At 51.0% G+C, this 25822-nt stretch overlaps 1 protein-coding gene and 1 pseudogene across 1 annotated transcript; both read right to left on the reverse strand.

Annotated features, from left to right (window-relative positions):
- Positions 1-391: 391 nt before the first annotated feature.
- Positions 392-8177, reverse strand: LOC141408705 (SH3 domain and tetratricopeptide repeat-containing protein 1-like; annotated as a pseudogene).
- A 504-nt stretch (positions 8178-8681) lies between these two features.
- On the reverse strand, positions 8682-24349 carry LOC135967587 (SH3 domain and tetratricopeptide repeat-containing protein 1-like). The gene is given in 6 exon segments (XM_065531090.2): positions 8682-8732; positions 8734-8861; positions 12304-12646; positions 12648-13960; positions 15732-15773; positions 24313-24349. Coding segments are annotated over 6 exon segments (1914 nt in total).
- Between the last annotated feature and the right edge of the window lie 1473 nt (positions 24350-25822).

Here is a 25822-nt window from a genome sequence, read left to right on the forward strand (position 1 = left end):
GCAGAGGGAAGCCCAGGAGGCCCCAGACTCAGCCGGGGGTGGAAGGCAAAGGCTTCCTGAAGGGTTGGGGGCTTCCCAACAAAACAGGAAGGAGCCAGCCAATGCATATGTCTCTGCGTGTGCCTGTGCATGTGAATGTGCGTGTTTGTGTTCCTGTGCGTGCATATCCCTGTGTGTGTGCCTGTGTGCATGCCTCTGTGTGCACGTCTGTGTGTGCGCGCCTGTGTGTGCGTGTGCCTGTGCCTGTGCGCATTTGCGTGTGCATTTCCATGTGCCTGTAGTGAGTGACAGCCTGAGCCAGTAAACACCTAATCCACCCTATTCCAGGGCTCACTCTCATGTGTAGACTAAAGGGGACCCCATTTTAGAGGCAATTGGCATAGATGCCCATTTACTCCTGCTTCTCTGCCAGCCTTCCAGGTCCCATACAGCCTGGCTTCTTCTCCCACTCCTCTGGGCCCTGGGTTCAGAGCCTCCTATACATGGAGGAGGGTGTAGCCTTGGAAAGACACCGCCCTTGGGGAATTCCAAGGGGGCCTCCCTGTGGGAAGCTGGCCTGTGCTGACAGCATAGTCACGATGAGGCCCAGAGGGCTGTGCATGGGAAGGAGGGCTGTGCATGGGAAGGAGGACTGTACATGGGAAGGAGGGCTGTGCATGGGAAGGAGGGCTGTACATGGGAAGGAGGGCTGCGCATGGGAAGGAGGGCTGTGCACGGGAAGGAGGGCTGTGCACGGGAAGGAGGGCTGTGCATGGGAAGCAGGGCTGTGCATGGGAAGGAGGGCTGCGCATGGGAAGGAGGGCTGTGCTACTTGGCGCTTTCCTTTCTCCTGGACAGGCGGAGTGGGCGGCAGGCTTGACCAAGAGAGATAAAGGCCTCTTCTGGGACGCCCGTCCCCCTGGGTCCCAGGCTTGCCCCTGAGCCGTGAACAGCGTCCCCCTGGGCCTGATACTTGGCACCTCCCTATCTGGCTGGGACTTGGGAGGCCACAGAAACCACGTCTGACCACCAGGTGTCGCCAGTACTGGGCGGGGGCCTCGCGGGCAGCACCAGGCCTGCGGTGGGGTATACGGGGCAGGGTCTTAGGTCCGCCCCAGCTCCTCATGTTGTTCTAAGGCCCCCAAGATCTCGGCCCCTGGACTGGAGTGCCCTGGCCCCTCAGCCCGTAAGGAGCACTGACACGAGGCTGGTGTGATGCTAAGGAGGGGCGGTGCCCGCTGGGCAGATGGGTGGAGACACCACAGGTCTCAGTCTGCCAATCCCAGCTCTCCACCCCTGCAGGGCTGGGGGCAGAGGGAGCACAGCACCTCCCCTCGAGACACACCCGACCTAACAAGGCCTCAGCCTGGCTGGCTGGGGCCCCGCCCCACTGCACCTGCCCTGAGCTGGGGTTTCCCTGTCTGTGAACTCAATGGTAAGACACTGGTCCCACCCCACCCTTCCTGAGTGATGGGAAGATTCAAGGTGTCTCGGGACTCCAGGAAGGAGTTGCTCAGTGCAGGCTGGCACCCTGGGCAGGCTTCCTAGAGGAGGCGCCAAGATTTGGGTTGGATCTTGCAACGTGGATTCAACGTGAGGATGATGGCGTCCTCTGAAATGTCACTCTCCCGACCCTGTTTTCTTTGTTAAATGCACCTTGACACTTGACTGTCAAGACTCAGCTTTGGTGTCACCTCCTCCAGGAGGGCCCCCTGACTACAATCCCCCTTCTTTACCCAGAGGCCACCATTGCCCACTCATGTGTCAGCCTCCCTGGCTGAGACTGAGTTCTTGAGGGTGGGGCCTGGCCATCTGGGGAGCTGGGTTTTACCTGCTAACCTTGCCGGCTCCTCCAGCTGGGTGTAGAGCTCCAGGGAGGCCACTGGGCCATTCCTAAGAAAGGCTGGAACCCAGGCCTCTGGGGTCCGGATGGAGATCCCACTCCAAGGGGGCCAGGAACACCCCGAGCCCTGCCCCTCCCCACCCACCTTCAGGTCGTAGAAGATGATGTCACCGAGCACCAGGTACACCTTCACGTAGTAGAGGGTCTCCTCGTCGAACTCCAGCGGCGAGTTGCAGAGCTAAACGGCCTTGAGGTAGAAGTGCTCCCCCAGCTTGCCATGGCCCAGCCGGTGGTGCAGGGCGGCCAGCCGGTGGTAGGCCACACGCTCGTTCGGCCGGTCCCCTGGGGTGCAGGCCAAAGGGGCAGGTGTGAGGATGTGGCTCTCTGGGGCAGGGAGGGAACATGCCCCTCAGGAGCAGGTATACAGACCCCCAGGCAGCACACGTGGCTTGTCTCCAGGCACCTGTGGTCACCTGGGCAGCTCTGGCCATTCCCTTCCAGGTTCCCAGACTCACTTTTCCATCTGCAAAGCAGAACTAATAAGGCCTGCCCCTGTCTACTGAGAGGCTTTGGCAAAGTCGGACTTGGATGGCCCAGTTCTGTGCCTACACATAGCCACCTGCCTTTGCTCACTGGTTTTAACCAGGGGAGCCCAAAAGCCATGCAGTGCAGGTGCTCCCGGGCTCCCCGGCTCCAGGCAACCCACAGACGTGACATCCGACTCCTCCTGGGTGTGTCATGATCAGAGCCCCCTACCTTGGGGAGTCAGCTGCACACCTACTGTGTACTGGGCCACGGGGCACAAGGCGCTGGGGCATGTGGCCTGCCTAGGGTTCCCTGTCTCTGCAGGGGGACAAACGACTCTGGCACAGCACCAGGAGATGCACGGCCTTAAGGGGCAGACTGCTGGAAGGGGAACTGGGATTTTATCAGCCAGAGAGCCGTGTGGTTGATGACGGTGGGAAGGGCACAAGAGAAAGGGAATGTGCCACTCAGCCTGACACATACAGGGACCAACGAGATGCCTGGGATGTCTGGAAGGCAGAGGGCACACTGGGCGGCCCTTGTGGTCAGCAGCGGGAACAGGCAGAGGAAGCAGAGCTCAGTCAGACAGGGAGCTCTGCACTGCCTGAGAGACCTGGGGCTGTGCCCCACAGCCGGACGGGGAAGCCAGTTGGGCAGAGCTGCCTGCCTGGACAGGAGACCAGGAAAATCCAGCAGCTGTTTCAGCTCCTGGCCTGCAGACCTGGAGGCTGGGCTCTGGCAAAGTGTGGGTCCTGGCAGGGCGGGGGCTCAGGGGACTTACCCAGAGTGATGCTGAGTGCTAGGACGATGTGGGCAACCTCCAAGTCCTCCTGGGGCTCCTCCAGTGTGGCCAGCAGTGACACCAGCTTGTGGCACAGCTGTAGCTGCAGCTCCACCTTGCGGTTGCCCGTAGTCACTGCCAGGGGCAGGGCCCGGTCCTACCACACAGGCAGATGGGGTCAGGTTTCCCGCAGCACCCACCATGCCCAGCGCCCTCCTCAGAGCTCAAACATGTGCTTGGAGCTTCCCACACCCCAGCTACCCCTGCACCTCGACACAGCTCTGTGCTCTGGGATAACACACAGTTCAGACATCCAAGTTGGGGGCTGAAGAGTCACCTGAGGCCCATCCAGCTACACCCGATAGCCGCAGACCAGCCTCTCCCACCTGGGCACCGGGGGTCTGACTGGGGGGAGCCAGCACTCCTCTCTGCTCTAAAAACACCACATTGATCTGTGCCCAGGGCTGAGCCACACAGTGAGCTCAGAGGAAGGGAGAAGCCGTCCCACTTCGGGGTGCATGCAGACCTGGGTCTCCCACTGATATGCTGTGTGTCCTTTGGCATGTCCCTGTGCCTCTCTGAGCCTCAGTTTCCTCATCTGGAAGATGGGGACAGGACTTCCCACTCAGGGTTGCTTGAGGTCATCAGGTACAAGGGTAGAGCCATTGTCACGTCCAGGCCCCGAGCGTTTGTCCCAGGCAGGGGCATGGTCAATATCATTCCCGGTGAGACCACTTGGAAATTAATCATGTGCATGGGTGGCCCTGCCTCCATTTGGGAGGCCTCTACCCTGCCACACCTGTGCCTCAGCCCTCCAGGTGCCCCACTGAGGCCCACCCACATCAGCCCACAGGCCAGCTCACCCGGTAGAAGGACAGGCCTTCCTCCCGCTCCCAGGCCCCATTGAAGAAGATGTCTCCAGCTGCCTCAAACAGCTCCAGCCCCAGGTTGGGGTCGCCTGTGTACAGGTCCACATTCTGTGCCACCTGAAAGGAGACAGAAGTTCCCTCAAGACCCACACCTAGCGAGGTGGCTACGCGCACCTTTGCCAGGCTCCTTCCTCTCACACACTACAGGTACACTTGAGCATTTTTCAGACCCTGTGCATTAGGGCTGCCCCCACCACTGGCATGAGGACAATGAACTGATGCTCCTGAGTGCCAGGAGGTGACTGAGCAGCTGCAGCCCAGGAGCCCGACACCTATGAATCCTACCAACAGGGCTAGCCCTAGCCCACTCCCCCTACACTCAAACCAGTCTCCGTGGCCCCCAGATTGCTGGGAGCCCAGCCCCTGGCTCCTTTCTGCGTTGCCACATCCCCGCCACATCAGCAGTGTTTGTGGGTGTGCCTGGTCCCCTCTTGGCCATGAGCTCTTCATCCCTCTCCTCAGCTCAAGGAGGTATATAGCAGGTGCTCAATAATGAAAGCTTCATCAGGCTCGTGAGCTTCACAATTTGTTCCAGATCACACTGTGTTTGGGAAAGCCTCTGAAAACAGCCACTATGATAGATTCATTTTATAAGGAGATGTGCCACATGTCGCTTGGAGCAAGTTCTTCTGTGTGTTAATTGAGTGGTCACATTATTTGAGCATGTGCTCTATACCAGCAGGTGCTATGCACTGTGAGGGGCCGCGCCTCTGCCCTCAGGGAGAAGATGCTGGCCACCGGCGGAGGATGTGAGGGAACCAGTTGGAGGGAGGGAAAAGGCACACAACAGGTGCTCAGCAGTGGCTTAGGAATGAGTGGATGGATGGATGAATGGATGCGATGTAGACACATGGATGGATGGACGGGTGTGTGGATAGATGAATACTTGGATGGATGGATGGATGGATGGATGAATGGATGGATGGATGGATGGATGGATGGATGGATGGATGGATGGATGGATGGATGGGTGGGTGGGTGGAATGATGTGTGTATGTCTGTATGTATGTATGCGTGTGTAGATAATGTATGGATGGGTGGAGGGTAGATGATGTAGGTACATGTGGATGGATAGATGGTGGATAGACGAATGTATGGATAAACAAATGGACAGATAGATGTATGGAGGAATGGATCAATAGGTAGATTGGTGGGTAGATGGATGAATGATGGATGGATGAATGGACGAACAGGTGAATGGATGGATGGGTGAAAGGGTGGATGATGGATGGATGGATGATGGATGGATGGATGAATGGATGGGTGAATGGATGGGTGGATGGATGATGGATGGGTGGATGAATGGATGGGTGGATGAATGGATGGATGATGGATGGATGGAAGGATGAACAGGTGAATGGATGGATGATGGAAGTATGGATGGATGATGGATGGATGGATAAATGGATCGATGATGGATGATAGATGATGGATGGATGGATGGATGGATGGATGGATGGATGATTGATGGATGGAAGGATGAACAAGTGAATGGACGGATGATGGAAGGATGAATGGACGGATGGATGGATGAACAGATGAATGGATGGATAGACGGGTGAATGGGTGGATGATAAAAGGATGGATGAATGATGGATGGATGAATGGATAGATGGATGAATGATGGATGGAAGGATGAACAGGAGGCAAGTGGATGGATGATGAAGTATGGATGATGGATGCATGCATAATGAATGGATGGATGGATGGATGGAAGGATGGATGGATGATGGAAGGATGGATAGATGATGGAAGGATGAATGGATGGATGTATGTACAGATGAAAAAGTGAATGGATGGATACACGGGTGAATGGATGGATGATAAAAGGATGGATGAATGATGGATGGAATAATGGACACGAATGGATGATGGATGCATGGATGGATAAATGGATGGATGGATAAATGGAAAGATGGACTGATGGAAGGATGAACAGATGAATGCATGGATGATGGAAGAATGGATGGATGGATGGATGGATGAAAAAGTGAATGGATGGATACATGGGTGAATGGATGGATGATAAAAGGATGGATGAATGATGGATGGATGAATGGACAGTTGGATGATGGATGATGGATGGATGGATGGATAAATGGATGGATGGATTGATGGAAGGACGAACAGATGAATGCATGGATGATGGAAGAATGGATGGATGGATGATGGATGGATGGATGGAAGGATGAGCAGGCGAGTGGATGGATGATGAAAGGATGGATGGATGGAAGAATGAAGAGGTGAATGGATGGATGATGGAAGGATGGATGGAGGCATGGATGAACAGATGAATGGATGGATGGACGGGTGAATGAATGGATGGATGGACGGGTGAATGGATGGATGATAAAAAGATGAATGATGAATGAATAGATGGACAGGTGAATGGATGGATCATGGATGGATGGAAGATGGTTGGATGGATAGAAGGATGAACAGCTGAATGGATGGATAATGGAAAGATGGATGGAAAGATGGATGAAAGGATGGATGGATGGAAGGATGGATGAATGGATGGACGAACAGGTGAATGGATGGATGAAGAAGTGAATAGATTAATGAATGATGGATGGATGGATGGATAGAAGGATGAACAGTTGGATCGATGATGGAAAGATGGATGGAAGGATGGATGAACAGGTGAATGGATGGATAAAAAGATGGATGGATGATGGATGATGGATGGATGGATGATGGATGGGTGGAAAGACGAACAGATGAATGGATGGATGATGGAAGGATGGATGGATGGATGGATGGATGGATGGATGGACCCACAGGTGTATGGGAAGATGATGGAAGAATGGATGGATGGATGGATGGATGATGGATGGATGGAAGGATGAACAGGTGGATGGATGATGGATGGATGGATGGACAGATGGATGGATGATGGAGGGATGGATGGACGAAGGGATTGATGGATAAATGATGGATGGATGGACGGAAGGATGGATGATGGATGGATGGATGATGGATGGGTGAATGGAAGGACCCACAGGTGTATGGGAAGATGATGGAAGAATGGATGGATGGATGGTGGATGGATGGATGGAAGGATGAACAGGTAAATAGATAGATGACGGAAGGATGAATGGATGGGTGGATGGACAGGTGAATGGATGGATAGACGGGTGAATAGATGGATGATAAAAGGATGGATGAATGATGGATGGATGAAAGGACAGATGGATGGATGATGGATGGATGGATGGACAGAGAGTGAACAGCACAGGGGTCCTCCTGCATCCCTTGCCACTCACCTGGATGTACAGGTCCACCAGCTCGCTCTGTCGCAGGATGTAATAGATCTTCCCTGCTTGCAGCCAGGCATGTGCCTCCTTCTCTTTCTTCTGGAGGTCAATGAAAATTCCCAGACTTCGTTTGGTGTAGTCCAGAGAGGATTTGTAGGCCCTGGAATCACTGGAATCAGACACAGGTGTCAGAACAAGGGCTCTCATCCTCCTGGAACCAGTCTGCCTCCTCTCGTGGGTCTGGTGACAGATGAATCTGGAATGTGGGGACTGGGAACGGCCCTCTTGTGTGTGCAGTGTTCTGCCCTTCCCAAGCTGCTGGGAGGGCCAGGGTGAACACACACGGCATGGAAAAGATGAAGGACATCCTTCTGAGGGAATCGAGCATCATGCTGCCCTGTGGCAGGAAGAGTGTGCTAGTCCATCTCCCCTGCCTCCCAGACATGGCCTGTATCTTCTCCAAACGCACCAGGAGCCGTTAGTGTTCAGAGGCTATCTAGGCCGATGGTTCTCAAGGTGTGCAGGCATCACAGTCACCCGGAGGCCTGTCCTTATAGCTTGCTGGCCCTGCCCCCAGAGCTTCTGGCTCCACAGGCCTGGGGCAGGCCCTAGAACTCCCACTTGCCACAGGCTCCTAGGTGACATGGATGCTGCTCTGCTGGTCCAGGGACTACACTTTGAGAAGCATGGCTCTAGCACACTGGCCCATTTTCCTTCTGTGAACCTGAGGCCAAGACTGGAGCCAGTCTCCCGGGTCCCCATGGAATCTGGCCCCTTCCCTGCTCTCTCAGTAAGTCCAACACTTGAGGGGCTGTGACTGCAGCAATGTCACCAGGCCCTTTGGGTGGGGTGGCCAGGGCCATGGTTACCCCATCAGGTCAGCATGCTCGGGGGAAGCCGAGTGGGCCACATATGGGACGTGAGACCTTGAAACCCTGCCCCGGGGAAGCAGGTGACACAATTGGCTCTGTCTTCTGTGGGAGAGAAGCCACAGGTGGCTGCTGTGGTCACATTTAAGGGGACAGATGAAGGCCAGGAGTCAAGACTCGGGGCAGGCAGAGGTCAGATGACAAAGGCCACCATAGTAGGAAGAACAGCCCAGAGTGCACGTGCACGTACTGCCTCTGCTGGGGTTGAGATGACCTTTGACCCAACAAGGGAGACTCAAGCTGGGACTCACAAGCCAGCAGCAGCCCTGGGACGACCCCAGACCCACCAGCTCAAAGCATCTGATGCCAAGGAACCAAATGATCCAAAGGAAAGGGGCTGAGGAGGCCCTGGGCCAGCTTCCCTGTGCCCCCCTCCCTGCCACCCCTACCCCCTTGCACCCCTCCACACCCCCACCACTGCAAAGCCAGTCCTCACCACTAGGTGCCCAGGGACAGGTAGAGCTGACTGGTGGTGTCCAGGAGCTGCCCTCTCCAGCACCTGGTCGGCCACCTTGCGGGCAAGGGAGAGCTGGAACTCGTGGTAGATGACACACTGGGTCTCGCTGGGCATGACGACGCTGTAGAAGCAGCACAGCCGCTGGACGGCCCGCAGCTGGCCTGGGCAGAAGACAAAATGGAAGACGTCAGCCTCCCAGCATCGAAGCGAGGCTGGCTGGGTTCAGAGGCCCCTGCTCTGTGCTTGTCTCTTTCACACCTCTGTGAACCTGGGCCCCATAGGCAGGGAGCCTGGGCTCAGACAGGCCATGCACCTGTGCAAGGGCAGGCGCCGAGCACACCGTGACATGGGCACAGCTTGGTGCACATGCTCATGGTACAGGCCGGCCTTCTTTACAACTCCCAGGGCCGAGGTTCTGGCCAGGCTCGGCCCCTGCACCAGGCCATCTATTTCTCCTTCACAAAGCCCCTCTGGCCAGGACCAGGGCCACCTTCAGCCTGAGATGATGAGACCAGGGACACAAATAGCCCCTGTCGCAGATGGAACCCTGAGAGAGCAAAGCCAAGCATCACGTCTGCCACACACGGCATCATGTTGGGGGAATGGGGTTCAAAGCCGTCACCTGGCATTTCCACACATGCTTCTCTCATGCAACAAAGCTCCAAACCCACAGGTTCGCTGGCCTCTCCCAAAGCCAGGGCGCTGGGAACGGTGGAAAGCTTCTGATTTTCTAGTGTCAGAAACATTCCGAAGATTAACAAAGGAAACCAGGTACGCCGAATGGACATCTGTCACACACGCCCCCCAACAACAGCTGAATACACAGTCCTCTTGAGCGCCCATGGGACATTCCCCATGACAGACCATGTGCCAGGCCACAAAATGAGCCTCAGTGAAGGGAGAAGGACTGAGACCAAAGCAGAGGTGTTCTTCAGCTGTACTGGCATGAAACTGGAAATCGACAGTCAAGGAAACGTGGGAAATTCAAAAATATGTGAAAACTACACACTCCTAAACAACCAGTGAGTCAAAGAAGAGACCATCAGGGAAACTGAAAATTAATTTGAAAAGAATACAAACAAATGCACAGCCCGGGCCAGCACGGTGGCTCACACCTCTCATCCCAGCACTGTGGGAGGCCGAGGCGAGAGGATCGCTTGAGTCCAGGAGTTTGAGATCAGCCTGGGAAACATGGTGAAACACTGTCTCTATAAAAAAAAAAAATACAAAAATTAGCCGGGTGTGGCGGTGCACATCTGTAATTCCAGCTACTCAGGAGGCTGAGGCATGAGAATGACTTGAACCTGGGTAGAAGTTGCAGTGAGCCAAGATTGCACCACTGCACCCCAGCCTGGGCAATAGAGCAAAACTTAAAAAAAAAAAAAAAAAAAAAAAAAAAAAGCACAGTGTATCAAAAACACCAAGATGTAGCTAAGGCAGTGCTGAAAGGGAAATTTATAACTGTAAATGTCTACATTCAAAGAAAGAAAAAAAATCTTAAATCAAAAGCCTAACTTTCCACCTTGAGAAACTAGAAAATGAACTAAACCCAAAGTGAATAAAAGGAAGAACATAATAAATGTGAGAGTGGAAATGGGAAGTAAAAATACAGAGAATGGAAAAACAAAAGAGATAATCAACAGAACCAAAAGTGGGTTTTTTGAAAATAATAACAAAAGTGACAAATCTTTCACCAGACTGACCAAGAAAACAAAGATGGGGCACAAACGACTAAAATCAGAGACTGAGCACCATGGCTCACGCCTGTCATCTCAGCACTTTGTGAGGCCGAGGGGGAAGGATCGCTGAGGCCAGCATTCAAGACCCCCCTGGGAGAACATGATGAGACCCCATCTCTAATAAAAATAAACAAACAATTACAAACCCAAGTTTCTAAAATCAGAAATGAAAGAGGAAACATGATTGCCGACCTGACAGAAATAAAAGGATTCCATGAAAACACTACGAACAATTGTACACCAAGAAGCCAGACCATCTAGACAGAACAGCCAAACTCCTAGAAGGACACAAACTACTGAAAGTGATTCAAAAATGACCCCAAGGAAGCATGTGGGGTATCAGCCCCGCCCTCAGTCTCCCGGACCGTTCAGCTCAGGGTGGGGAGACAGGGAAGCATGATCCCCGTTCCCTGGCCTGCATTTCCAAGTCTGAATCCCCCAGCACCCAGGGGAGGGCCTCGTAGGAGGAGGTGCCACAGGCTATTGTGCCAGGAGCCACTGGAGGCTGCAGTGGGGGCTGGGGCGCTGGGTTCCTGGAGGGTCTCCTTCCATTCAGAGAATGTCCCTGGGGAAGAAGCCTGGGTCTGAACCCCCCAACCTTCCTTGGGCAGATGTGTGGGACCGGGGCCCCTTCACACGGTCCTTTCCAAAATCTCATCACTCCTAGGGCCAAGAGTGGGTGCCAGGCCTGTGCTGGGAAATGAGCAGATTCATATTTGGGCACAGCCCCTGGAGCTCTGGTCCAGGCCACAGGAGGCACCTCTGAGTGGTGTCACTATGCCATGACAAAGCACTGTAAGGCAGAGGGGACTCAACAGTATCCTCAACTTCCTCATCTATTCTCTGCGGCCTAGATTTCGGACAGCCCTGCCCAGCTACTGTCCATTCACTGCTCGGTGTGCACTGACTGTTCGATAGCACTCCATGGCTCCCCAGTGCTCTTGGGGAAAAGGCGAAGCCACAGCCTGAGGCCCCAGGCCCTGCTTAGCTCTCCAGAAGAGCTTCTCACCATCCAGCACTCAACCCACCCCCTCCCAACTCTGCACCTCCCTGCATAAGCCCTGTTCACTCACCCCCACTCACACTCCCACTCACTCACCACCACTCACACCCCACCCATCCTCGCTGACTCATCCCCACTCGCTCACCCCTGGGCCTTCACACAGGCTACACCACCAGCCCCTCATCCACACCTATTACTTGACTAAATCCTCTCAACCCTCTGGTCCCAGACTAAAGAGGCTTCCCTAACCCGGGGCCAAGTTCTGCCCCGCCATCACGCCACTCACCCTTTTGTGGCTTCTCTGGCCTGAAGCTCACATTCCCACGCTCAGCACCTCCCTCCCGAGGACCCCACAAGCCCCTTTTGTGGGTGGGGCCTGGCACACTCAGCACGAGCTGCTTTTGCGTGAACTGCTCTGTGGCTTTGGCCAATCACCCGCCCCTGTGTCCTCTGTGAAGTGGGATGACCGGTGCACAGGGCTGCCGAGATACCAAGCAAACACAGGCACAAGAACTGGCGTTCAGGGCCTGGCTCATGGAGGGGCCCCAAGTCCTAGCTCAGCACAACATGCCTTGATCCCAGGGTTATGTCTAGGGATTCCCAGCACGCAGGACTTTCCGTGCTCAAGGCAGGATGGTCCCTGGGCAAACCAGGAAGAGCTGCCTGCCTCAGTAGGGTACAGAGGGGCTGGCCCTACATGGGAACGGCCTGTCTCCAGGGCGTTTGCCAACATCTGCTGCTGGCCATAACTCAGCGCTTTCGATGGTGGAAAAACCACCACTTGTTTCCGAATCACAAACCCCAGGTGTGCCCTGACCCAAGTGGCCCCAGAAGGCGCACAGAAGGAACTGGGGCACTCACTCTCCACGTGGTCCATCTCCACGGCGACCAGAAGGGCCCACTCGTAGTAGCCCTTGCACTGCTGGGCCGGGCCCTGGCGGGTGAAGAGGTAGCCCAGGAGTATGTGGGTGAAGTCTCGGCCACACTCCCCACACGGAAGCCTCGAGAACAGACGTACAGCCTCCAGGAGGTAGTGCTGGGCCAGCCTGCTGGCACCCGCGTGCAGGCACAAGGTCCCAAAGCTGGCCAGCACCACTGCCTGGTTCCTCCGCTGGCCCAGGTGCCAAGCCACCCGTAGGGCGTGGTAGTAGCCCTCGGCTGCCTGCCTCGTCTGGCCCGTCCTCTTCAGAGCCACGGCCACCAATGTTGGCAATCACACCCTCCTGGTCCTCGCTGACCACCACTGCATCCTGGACAGACTGCAGGATGTTCAGGGCCACCAGGCTCTGCCTATGAAGCACATGCAGCCAGGCCAGGGCCACCAGGAAGTCCACGATGGCACGTACTCCGGCAACAGCACTGGCTTCCACCGCCTGCGTCATGAAGGTGATGGCTGGGCCATGGTAGCCATGGTGGCTGTACGGTTGGGTCAGGCTGGTGTGGAGAAGGCCGCGCAGCGCCTGGCCTGTGCCCGGGGTTAGGGAGGCCAGCGCTCGCCTGAGGTAGTGGGAAGTCTGGGTGGGGAGGCTCTGGGGCTGGAGGGCGTTCTGGAGCACCAGCTTCACGTTCCTCAGCGAACCAGCCAGCGAGTCCTGTGTCCTCAATGAGGCCACCTTGACACAGCTCAGCACCAGGTGGGGCAGGCACTCGCGGCTGTAGATGTCAGCCAGGAGTGGGCAGCAGTGTGAGAGCCACACAGCGTCTGGGGCTCCCAAGTCCCTGTGCAAAAACAACAGCTGCTCTAGGAAGGGCAGGGCCTCCTCAGGCTGCTTGAGGTGCACGTGGTGCCTGGCCAGCAGGAAGCAGGCCCGGGCCTAGGCCTGCTGGCTCTGGCCACCCACCGCCCACTGCAGCCCCAGCTGCAGGAGCTCCCCGTCCGCCTCGCTGCTACAGATGTGGCCAGGCGTCCCCAGGAGCAGGGCCATGGCTTTGGGAACCACCTGTGTACACTTCTCCTGGTTCTGCTTCCAGTAAATGCTGGCCAGGTTGGCGTACACAGCCACCACCAGGAACAGGTCCCCGAAGCTGCCCTCCAGGGCCCCCAGTGTTTCCTCCAAGTACACCCGGGCCTGGGACAGCTTGAGCCTCCTGCTGCACAGCCGCCCCAGAAGGAAGCAGAGCCTGGCCAGGGCCATGAGGAGGCCACCTTTCTTGGCCGCCCCTCGGGCCTGTGCCAGGCACCCAGTCAGCTCCTCCTCGTCGCTAAAGCTGCTGAACATGCTGCTCAGCCATGGCAGCGCCAGGTTGTACAGGCCACAGAAGCTGGCCTTGAATCCAGAGGTGTTCAGGAACAGCAGCAGTGAGCTCATGGCCTCTGGATCCTCCCAGTTGTCCTCAGCTTCCAAGCAGAAGGAGGGCTCCTCGGGGTCCTGCAAGCTCACGTTGCTGGATGCTACACAGAGACCCCAGGACGCTGACTCCTGGGGGCAGCCTGGGCAGGTCTTGCATTGTTCCAGAACATTCTTCACCTTCGGCAGGGTCTCCTGTGGCTCCAGGCCCAGGCAAGGTGGAGGTATTTCTGCAAGTCACAAAAACACTTAGACAGATTAGAGTCCAACAGTGAGTCCTTGGTCCACTTGGGGCAGGATCCCCGCATTCCCGTCCTCTGTGTCCCTGGCGCAGCTTGCCATGAGCCCTTGAGAATTATGCGCAATGCAAACCCAGGGTCTGGAGCACGTATGAACTCCGGGGACACAGAGAACACGCAGGCCCGTGGCCCTGCTACAAAATCACCTACAAAATCACTCTCCTACAAAATTGACTCTCCTACAAAATCACCCTCCTGTCCTGCTTTGTCGCCCACATGATAGCATGGTTTTAGGAGACTATGCCAGCTCAGTGATCCCTCAGAGACGCCTTTCCCTTTAGATACAATCAAAGCCTTCTAACTGGACCCATGTATATGCAGCACTACAACTACAAATGTAACTTTTGTCAGCATATTGGGCCCCCCGGTGGGGTACAGGAATCCATGAAATCCTCAACAGTCAATCAGAGCTATTGATCAGCTCAAAAGATGCTATGCAAAATTGGTAAAGCCACCGACGGCACAGGACAGGGGTGTTGTACCCATGTACCCAGCTCCGTGCAGGGAAACGGACCATCCCTGCAGGAAGGATGGGAAAGCTTCCAGGCCCCTGTGACCACCTTCACCTTGGATGGTCTGAAAACCTGAAGCCCACGGTTCCTAAAGGGTTAACAAAGGCCAGACTGCTCAAGCAGCCCACTGGTGCCTGCTGGCTTTGGTGGATTCCTAGCCAAAGCCCCCTCCCAGAGGTGAGCAAACAAGCGCATTTCCTGTTGGAAAACCTGGGATGAAAGGAGGCATTAATGGGAAGGAAAAAACTAGATTTAAACAGACTCTCTGTTTCAAGCTCACATGTAAAAACTATTTTCAATACAAACTGTCTCCTTATTCAACTGTAAAGCCTTGGAATTAAAAAAATAAATAAATATGATTTAGAGGCTAATGTGACTTGACAACACTAGATTAGCTAAGAAATCTTCCCGACTCGGCAGAGGCACACAGCCCCTCCCAGCCACTACCCTGGCCTCCGGGGCAGCTGCAGAGCCACGTGCCTTTGCTCCAGAGACTTTGGCAGAGGGTGGAACCACCCCCTCCCCAAGGCAAACCTACAACAGCCTTCCCTTCCGCACTGGCTTCCCGGGCCTCCTCTGGGACCTTGTGCCTGCATCCCAAATGTACTGGGATGGATCCCATTCCCCGGGAACTTCCAAGGGCCCTTGGTGCATCCACATCACCAGGCTGTCCACATGCGGACCCTGTGTGAGGGGAAGAGACAGAGCCGCAGAGGGGAGACGGGAGTGCCTCCCTGAATCAGCCCCTCAGGAAGGAGCAGACCCTTCAGGGACCTCAGTTGAGGCCCCTGCAACCTAAGGCTCTGAATTCTGCTACCCGCTGAGGGCTGTGTGGCCTCCCATCTCTGAGGCAGAGCACAGGGTGAACTGCAGCTTCTCCAGATCATGAAAAAGGAACCCACAGCTACATGTGGGCCCCAGCAGTGGAAAGGATGCCCCACCTTGGTCGGGGACCAGGCGGGGGTCAGCACGTTCATTGGAAGAAGTGTGGGACCCCACAGCCTCCAGTGCCAGAGTGGACGGGAGGTTCAGGCCCACCTCAAGCAATGTCCCTCAAGTCCCCGGCCCACACCACAGAGGTGTGACAGCCGCATCCAATGCTCACTGTACTCACCTCTGTCCCCTCCCCCGGCGTTACTCCAAGGCCCAGCTCATAACCAGAGGAAGCCTGAGCCACTGGCAAAACCCACCTTGTTCCTGCGGCTGCTCGGTCTCAGTTTCCTCTACTGAGTCTGCCAAGGGAGAAAAGAGAAGCAATGAACACCCCCAGCCAGCACCTCTGGGCCCATGTCAGGTTGAGCTGGTGTCGGTGTTGCAGGGTGACAGCATTGCAGGGTGCAAGGGTTGAAAGGCATATCATCCTCTTTCCTCCTGGATCATGGGAACAACATCACTGGGGGGTGTACACTTTCTGTGATATTGGGAGTAACATCGTCTTCTGTGTCTTGGAATATTAAGGACAATATCATGGGGGGGGGCGTGTACATCTTCTGCAATATTGGGAATAATATTATCCTCTCTCTCCCTGCATACTAGGAAAGATATCACAGAGTACATGTTCACCTCCTGCGATATGGGGATTAATACCATCTCCCCTTCCAGATATCAGGAAGAGTATCACACGGCGGTGTACGGTGTCTGCAATACTAGGAGTAATATCAACCTCTCAGCCTTGGAATATTAAGAAGAATATCACAGGGTGGATGTACACCCCCTGCCATATTGGGAGTAATATCAGCCTCTCCTCTCCATGGATATTAAGAACAATATCCCAGGCTGGGTGTAAGCCTCCTGCTCTATGGGGAGTCATATCATCCTCTCCCTTCCAGGATATTAATAACAATATCACAGGGTGGGTGAAGACAGCCTGCGATACTGGAATTATTATCATCCTCTCCCCCTCCAGATACTAGGAACCATATCACAGAAGAGCTGTACCCTCCCTGGGATATTGGGAGTAATATCATATGCTTCTTCTGTGAATATTAGGAGCAATATCACCGGGTGGCTCTCCATTCATTGTTATGTTGGGAGCCACGTCATATTCTACGCCTCTCAATACTAGGATCAGTGTCACAGGGTGAGTGTACACCTACTGTGGTATTAAAACTAAAATGCTATCTGTCCCTAGATATTAGGAACAACATCACAGGTAGGTGTTCACCCCTGCAGTATTAGAAGCAATAATATGATTAATTAGTAAACATCAATCATCGATTTTAATATTTATCAGGCTAGTCTCGAACTCTTGACCTCAGGTGATCTGCCCGCCTCAGCCTCCCAAAGTGCTGGAATTACAGGCGTGAGCCACGGTGCCCAGCCAACACTTCTTCACATCCCTTTTTGGACCTCAAATTTAGCATGCCGAAAACACACTTTTGATTCCCCCTGCTATAACCCACTCCTCCCATAGTCTTCCCAATCCCAATAACAGCATCTCTAGTCTTCCAGTTACTCAGGCCAAAATCCTTGACATCATCCTTAAAACTTCTTTTTCTCTCTCTTGTCATCCAACCCATTTAAACTCTCCTTTCAAAATATATGCCAGACCTAACCACTTCCCACCTTCCTCATCATTTCCAACCAGGTCCAGCCCTCATCATAGCGCTTTGGGTTACTGCAAAAGCCTCCCAATCGCCAGGCACAGTGGCTCATGCCTATAATCCCAGCACTTTGGTAGGCCAAGGCAGGTGGATCATCAGAGGTCAGGAGCTCAAGACCAGCCTGACCAACATGGTGAAACCCCTCTACTAAAAATATAAAAAATTAGCCGAGCATGGTGGTGGGCGCCTGTAATCCCAGCTATCCAGGAGACTGAAGCAGGAGAATCACTTGAACTCAGAAGGCAGAGGTTAGAGTGAGCCGAGATTGTGCCATTGCACTCCAGCTTGGATGACAAGAGCGAAACTCCATCTTAGAAGGTTAAAAAAAATAAAAAGCCTCCCAACCCACCTCTCTCCTTCCGCCTTTCACCCTGCTCTGCATTCTACCTTCCACTCTCAAACATTTCAGAAAAAAAAAAAAAATTATATCCACAGAGAGAGAAAGTACAAATGGGGTGAAACGTTTGGGGAATCTGAGGGAAGAGTATATGGGAATTCTCTGTACTATTTTTGCAACTTTTCCATAAGTCTGGATTATTTCGAATTCAAGAGTTAAACAAAGAAAAAAATAAAAAACACACTATCTCCCTTTGTGAATCCATCCTGTCTTTCCCCTGGCAACTTAAGGACGCTCTCAACTAACACATCTATTTTTTCATGAACACTAAAAGAACTCTTGCCGAGTTTTGACTTTCTGTGCTTGGCAGTAGAAGTGTGTGTGTGTGTGTGTGTATATATATATGTGTATGGTGTGTATGTATAGAGAGGGAGAAATATATATGTGTGTACATATATAAATATATATTGTATATTTAAAATGGTAATGTGTATATATATAAATATGTGTGTGTGTGTAGATATATATAATACATACGCCATAGCCTGTCCTTAACCAGTTCTAAACTTAGTCGGAAAAACACATACCTAAGCAGAGAATTTCAAAATAATATGATGAATATTTTGATAGAGGGATGTGTTGCTATGGAACACGCTGCTAAGACACAAAACCTCCTAGATGGGGCAATGAATGAACGAAGTTTTGCACCTATAGGCACCCCCTCTGATATCCCCTCAAACGTTTATAGTTATATGCATTTGCTTCCCCCAGGACCCCTATTTCATAAGGGTTAGTCCTAGAGCCTAGCAAGTTCCTACTACAGCTGGCACACATATGCCATTCAAGAAACAGTGGCGGAGTGAATGACGAGTTAAGAACCATTTGTCAGCCAGTGCTCAGCAATACAACATGCACTGGTATGCAAATTATATTTTTGTTGAAAACAACTGCAGGATCACAAATTATCTTTCCAGAGAAAGCAAACCTCAAAAGCTTCTTTACCCTACTAAAGCACATTATAAGAAGCTCCGCTTATATAAAAGAAAACCTCCTCATTCGTTATCAATGGCATGTAAACCTAATAAACCTCCGCCTCTGATGACATCTCTTCCATCCCCAGGAGTAGATAAAGGAGGTTCCGGAAACCCTGGTAGTTGTGAAGGTGGCTCCCAGCTCTTACAGTCTTGAACCCTGCGGGCACGGAGGTCACACAGCAGAAGAACAACCGAGGCAAGCATCATCAGGCTTCGAGTATGTTTGAACCAGAGATGGCAAATAAGCTGCAGCCAACTGAAAACACCAGAGATTCATGGTGGCCACCTGAGGGGTTGTGCTCTTAAAAAACAAAAATTAAAAATTGAAATTAAAAAATTAAAAAAGGAAGGGGTCAAGAATCCATCAGGTCTGACTGAGACGTGTATATGTGACTAACACCCCGTATGGCAAAAATACTCCGGTGTGCTTTGGGTACTCCCAGCTTCAGCAGTATTCAAAGGCGTGTGCTTCCCTAAGACTAAGCCATGGGAATACCCCCAGCAACACTGCCAGGAGAAACGTCTCACATGGATTTGGCTAGAAACACAGTTGTCTTTAACAAATTAACACTGAATAAATCCTGACTTATTAGAGCCTGTGAGAATGACATTCTCAATGATAACAGTTATCACTACAATCTCCAAACATCTGCGATCCTGCAGGGAGGAGCTGTGACAGTGCAGGCCAAGTGTCCAGAATGCTTCCCAGACTGCCTGTTAAAGAATAAAAGAAATGAAACCTCCCCTAAGAATGTCTTCCCTCACATTTAGCCAGTTGTTCCTTTGTGTGCATCTCTGTGCTAAAATGGCCATTCTTCCCCACAGCCTGAAGTCATATGCTAAAATAAATGAGACTCACATGTAGCCAGAAACGTGCAGATGTGAGGAAACCACCACAAATGAAATGGGCTGGAGAGTGTGGCCAGGAAGATGGTAGTTCCCAGGAAGCAATTACTTCATCTCTGTCCATGAAGCAGGCAGCTGTCATTGTCCCCCAGGCCCACGCCAGCCACTCGAAGTAGGTTCTAACCAAACTACTTCCAACAATCAACGTAAATACACCACACAATTGACTTCTGAAAGGACACCTTGCAACCAACAAGAAACTGTAAGCACAACTTTGATAAACTGTGCAACTAAAAACCTTGGAAAGGGATAAACACTGCCACATTTTGACTCAAATAGTGTTACGTGGTAGCACTGCAATAATTCACTGAAACAAAAGAATGAATGAGGAATATGTTTATATAGGAATCAGAGGAAGCATGACTAATCATTTAAAGAAATAGGTCAAGAAACTGCTAGGTTCAAATGCTACCGTGAGACACTGTCAGGGTCTTAGGCAAATTCACTTCTCTTGGTCCTGTTTCTAGGTTCATCAAAACCCAGCTTTGGACTAGGGAATCTGTTGCTTTCCAATGCCTTCCTTCTGCGATTCCAGCCCAGATTTTAGGACTGCTCTCCCACTTGGTATATGAAAGCACTTTCGATGTAGAATAGCAAGAGTACATTTCTGTGTTGAATGCGGTTTGGGACCTACTCTATGAGGCAGAATATCATCATGTAACTTTAAGCACGATGACAAGGCGCACTCTAGATAAGGATAACACATAAGATGTGGCCATACACCTGTGCGTGCCTGGCAGGGAGATGGGGAAGTCTCATTTAATGAAGCCGGGGTGCCTGTTGCACCTGAACATCCTCAGTCCACCTCAAGTTCACAACGTCCTTCTGACATCAAACCACAGGTGTCACATACTTTTCCATCCTTTCCACACAAGATTAAAATGTGCAGAGCACCGTGATAGACACCTCCATTCCCAGCATGTGGGCTCTCTTCTGGAGAATTACATACTTTCGGTGCAAAATGGTGATCAGGTTGCAGTGGCAAGCAAGACTGGGCTCCGAGGGGACAGCAGGCCCTGCAGGAGCCACCACTCCTGTCGCCACAGTCTGATGCAGCTGCAGAGAAGCTGTGGCTGAGGCCATTCACTTTGTGAGAGAACCGCACAGGAGGGAAAAGGTAGGGAAGGTCGGGAAGACGGCAATGTCATGCTTCTGAGCCCAAGCCAAGCCATCGCATCCCCTGTGACTTGCACTTATACGCCTAGATGGCCTGAAGTAACTGAAGAATCACAAAAGAAGTGCAAATGCCCTGTCCCACCTTAACTGATGACATTCTACCACAAAAGAAGTGAAAATGGCTGGTCCTTGCTTTAAGCGATGATATTATCTGGTGAAATTCCTTTTCCTGGCTCAAAAAGCTCCCACACTGAGCACCTTGTGACCCCGACTCCGGCCCACCAGAGAACAACCCCCCTTTGACTGTAATTTTCCGTTACCTACCCAAACCTATAAAACACCCCCACCCTTATCTCCCTTCGCTGACTCTCTTTTCGGACTCAGCCCGCCTGCACCCAGGTGATTAAAAAGCTTTATTGCTCACACAAAGCCTGTTTGGTGGTCTCTTCACATGGACACGCATGACAGGCAGGTGCAGAGCCAGGGAAGGACCTGTGATGAGAACAGAAAGGAATGCGTCTCCCTGTACACACACTCGGATTTTATGACAATGTGCGCAGGGGGCTGAACTGGATGCCTGAGAATATTCCTAAAAGTTCTTTCGCTGATTTTCTAAATATTGGTGTAAAATCTGAACTCAGACAAAATTTTTTTAAATCGCTTCAATCAACATCTTTGTCTATTGCTCAGCATCATGTCTACGTGATCATCTAGAAAACCAACTTCTGTTCTATGGCTCACATCCTCCTATAAAGTCCCAGGGATTTTACAAGGGAATGTACCTCTCATTCTCATCAAGAACACCCACAACTACCATTAAATAAATGCTTAATTTGCTTACATAATTTTTTAAATACCCAGATTTGAAATACAACAGAGAAGACAACTTTTTGATAGCTCTGCTTTCCAACTGCGAACTGCGGGTGGAGAAAATAACCTGCCATGATTTCTAACCAGTCAACAACCTGCCTTCCCTGGCTGCAGTAGGAGCAATCTTTCTGAGCTCAGGATGAAAAAGAACCCAGCTGGTTAGCGGAGAGATAATCATCAGTTCTCAGCGGGCTTCTGGGGTCCCAAATCCGCATGTGATACGTGGAAGTAAAAAGCTATCAATGACCAGGCATCTGAACGCTTATCCCACCTCGCCATCTGATTCTCCTGCCATGAAAATTTAAAATTAATAAGCCTGCTATTGGAGAACAGAGTTGGTGCTGCATCTGTCTTCCTAAAATTATGGATAATTACCAGCCCACAATGGCTTCTAATCAGATTTGAGTAGTCCCTTAGACAGGAAGCTAAAGTGCCTCAGCCCTAAACTGAGAAGAAAACAGAAACTGGAATGTTCTAGGTTTGATTTTTTCCCCCTTGTTCTAAAGTGGCTGTTCCCGAATCTCCTTCTACTGTCTTGTTTATAAAATGTATGAGAAACAGGAAAATTCAAAGACATGATAGAAATGGCCACTTTTTCTAGGTACAAACTTGTGAACATTATTTTCAGCTGCTGGGCCAAAAAGACCAAACCGAGCATGCGCAGTTACCTGAGCATCGCGCCACGAGAGCGAGCTATTCGAGGAAGAAACAGGGTCACTAGAAGCCTGAGCCTCTACTCCCAGCTCTGCAACTCATTCGCCCGATGACCTTGGTGAAGGCTCTTAGCTTCTGTGAGCCACAAGAGAATCACGGGAAAACAGAAGATATGAAAACTGCTCTGCCTTTTTCACAGAACTGCTGAGGGAATAAAATCAGATAATGGATTTTAAAATTCTCTGTGAATTACAAAGCAAAATGCAAACGTATGAAATCATTCTTACCATTAATAACAGCACTGTCAAATTAAGAGCAGAGTTAAGACCACAGCATTTTCCACCCCCTGACTCCCGAGAGAAATGTGAGTCCAGCCGATGTATTTAGGCGACCCCAGTATCTAGGCTTCGAGAGCCTCAAACCGCTCATGAACTCTGACAGTATCACTCCAGCCCAGTGCTCATTAAGTTCTCCAAGACAGCCAACTGACATAAAATACTACAGCTTTTTCAGCTGGGCTTGAAGCCCTCCAAGCTCACAGCACAGCTCAACAATGAAGAAGAGGTTTTCTGCCACTAGACTCAAAAGCTGGCTTTTGTAGATTCCCACAGAAAGAACATTCAAGGCCAGGCATGGCGGCTCATGCCTGTAATCCCAGCAATTTGGGAAGGCGAAGCAGGAGGATCACCAGAGGTCAGAAGTTCAAGAACAGCCTGGCCAATATGGCAAAGCCCCATCTGTACTAAAAATACAAAAATTAGCCGGGCATGCTGGCGGGCACCTGTAATCCCAGCTACTCGGGACGCTGAGGCAGGAAAATCGCTTGAACTCAGGAGGCCGAGGTTGCAGTGAGCTGAGATCACGCCACTGCACTCTAGCCTGGGCGACAAGAGCGAAACTCCATCTCAAAGAAAAAAAAAAAAAAAAAGAAAGAGCATTCTTTTTTGCTGATGTTAAATTTCCTGTGCTTAACACAGAGAAATCATACAACACTGAAATCCTGAAAAACACATCATAAAAAGCATTTAGTGACTAAAGACATTCAATATAACCTGTAACAGTGAGTTCCCCTCCTCTTTCCAGCCTGCTCCACTAACGCTGTCACCCTTAACAATGCTTTCACGAACACAGAGGAAAATTAATAGGACCGCTTACCCCTCTCAGCTGACAGCTAAACCACTGTTTCTCCCTGGGCTCACTAAAGATGACCTTTACCCAAAACCAGGCTCCAACGACCCTGTAGATGTTGACTAACAATTTCAAAATTCCCATATTCTTTGTCCACTCCTAAGGAAAATGAGCTGAAGCCAGGTGTCTCCAAGTCAGAACTAACAGAGGCATTAAACATCAGATGGCCCATTCCCTTCTTTGACAACCGGGGGATCTAAAGCTGAGCTTATGGAAGAAAACAGCCTGTTTAGTAACAAAGCGAAAACCGAAGCCTAGTCACCCAACATCTGGTCCGGAACTCCTGCGACAATCCAGCACCCATACAGGATGAGTCTCCCTAAGCAGAAACTCTGAAATCCACAACTTTTGAGTGCCGACGTGACGCTCAACGAAATGTTCATTGGAACAGCTCAGACTCTGGATTTTTGAATTCAGGAGGCTAAACCAGCAAGTATAATACAAATATTCAAAAATCCAAAAATGTAAAAAAAATCTGAGACACTTCTGGTTCCAAGCAGTTTGGATGAGGGATATTCAACCTGCATTTTTTTTTTCTCTCTAATGAAGGAAAATAAAAACGAGGCCGAACAAAGTCATTCAATCCATACTAAAGTCATTCAATAGTTTAATTAGTACCCATTTAAAGTTAACTGCTACCCGCAGATATTTAAAAGGATGAATACATACATGCCTATAATCCCAGAACTTTGGAAGGCCGAGGCGGGAGGATCACCTGATGTCAGGAGTCCAAGACCAGCTCGGCCAGCATGGTGAAACTCCATTTCTACTATAATTGCAAAAATTAGCCGGGCGTGGTGGTGCACACCTGTTATCCCAGCTACTCAGGAGGCTGAGGCACGAGAATCGCTTGAACCTGGCGGGAGCACGTTGCAGTGAGCCGAGATCACACCACTGTACTCCAGCCTGGACCACAGAGCAAGACTCTGTCTCAAAAAAAAAAAAAAAAAAAGAAAGAAAGAAAATTTAAATTGTGTTTTCACATGAAGCCCATGTTCCCAGAACACAAGCCCTGTTCTGTGCTCCAAGGGCACACAGGGTGCCCCTTCATCTTAATACTCACCATATTCCATGGCAGCCATTGGCACTAGTCTGTCCATCGCACTACCTGTGCATGAGTTAGGGATCATATATTATTACCTTTCTGTCTCCAATGTCTGGCCTAGAAGACACTCAGTAAATGATTCCTGAACTAAGTCAGTTACTAAGATATGTTAAACTTGTATTAACAAAATTGATTTAGTAAGTTTGCCAATGCAGCGTTCATACCACACAGCTTAAATCTCAACCTGCGCATTTATCTTATGTTCTGCTAGATTATCACCTATTGACATTCAGGAAGCATCTAGTATGTGCTAGGCATTACTAATTGCTGGGGACCTAGCAGTGACAAAACTACATTCCTTGTTCAAAGAGAAGTTCTAGTATAAAGAGGAATAGAAGGAACAGGCTAGATTGATGAGAGAGCTAAGAAAAGGACAGGCTGCCATGGGAAGCACCTGGTCTTATCTGGATGGTACACAGTTAACGAAGTCTGAGTGCTTCATATAGCATAAGATCATCTCCTCCAAAGAAGCGAATGCAGCTTTGATTCCCCAGTACCAGAAGTCACCATAAAGGTGTGTACAGTCGCATGCTCACTGTAGGAAGTGAAACCAAATGAAAAAACAAAGCTCCAAGTTCCAGAGGCAACGGTCCAATTATGAAATCCTCTGGCTACGTTCAATTGAAATTCAAGGTATTCAAGAGGCCAATATTTAAGTGATAAATTCACCCAACCGCTTAAAACTAAAGTAGTCTTTGATTCAAGGGGTAAAGGTATAGTACCTTTTACAAATTTATTAGCTCTTAATATTTACATTTAAATATGATGATGATGGTGTAATAATAACTTTACTGAGTAGTTACTATGTGTTAGGCACCAAACTAGGCACTTTACACACACATTTGCACGATCCTGTGAGATGATAATGACCCCTTGTCATCCCATTTCATAGATGAAAGTCAGGTTTATATATGCTTAAAAACTTGTCCCAAATGACACAGCTAGTTAGCAAAACCCAGGCAGCCTGACTCCATAGACCTTGTTTAAAGAAGTAATATTGGCCGGGCGCGGTGGCTCAAGCCTGTAATCCCAGCACATTGGGAGGCCGAGGCGGGCGGATCACAAGGTCAGGAGATCGAGACCACAGTGAAACCCCGTCACTACTAAAAATACAAAAAAATTAGCCGGGCGCGGTGGCGGGCGCCTGTAGTCCTAGCTACTCAGGAGGCTGAGGCAGGAGAATGGCGTGAACCCAGGAGGCGGAGCTTGCAGTGAGCCGAGATCGTGCCACTGCACTCCAGCCTGGGCAACAGCATGAGACTCCATCTCAAAAAAAAATAAATAAATAAAGAAGTAATATTTATAAACTGTCCAGCACAGCGGTGGTACAAACAAGAGTTCAATAAATGCCTAAAGAGTACTTCATACCCAAAATCGTTTCCTGCCAATCAAACTGGACTTACAATGGTTCTGCACAACCAACTGTCAAATTATTGTTCCATGAAGAAAAGGTGGAATGGGTAGAGAT

This window comes from Macaca fascicularis, chromosome 15 (assembly GCF_037993035.2).
Source record: "Macaca fascicularis isolate 582-1 chromosome 15, T2T-MFA8v1.1".
Classification (NCBI taxonomy): domain Eukaryota; kingdom Metazoa; phylum Chordata; class Mammalia; order Primates; family Cercopithecidae; genus Macaca; species Macaca fascicularis.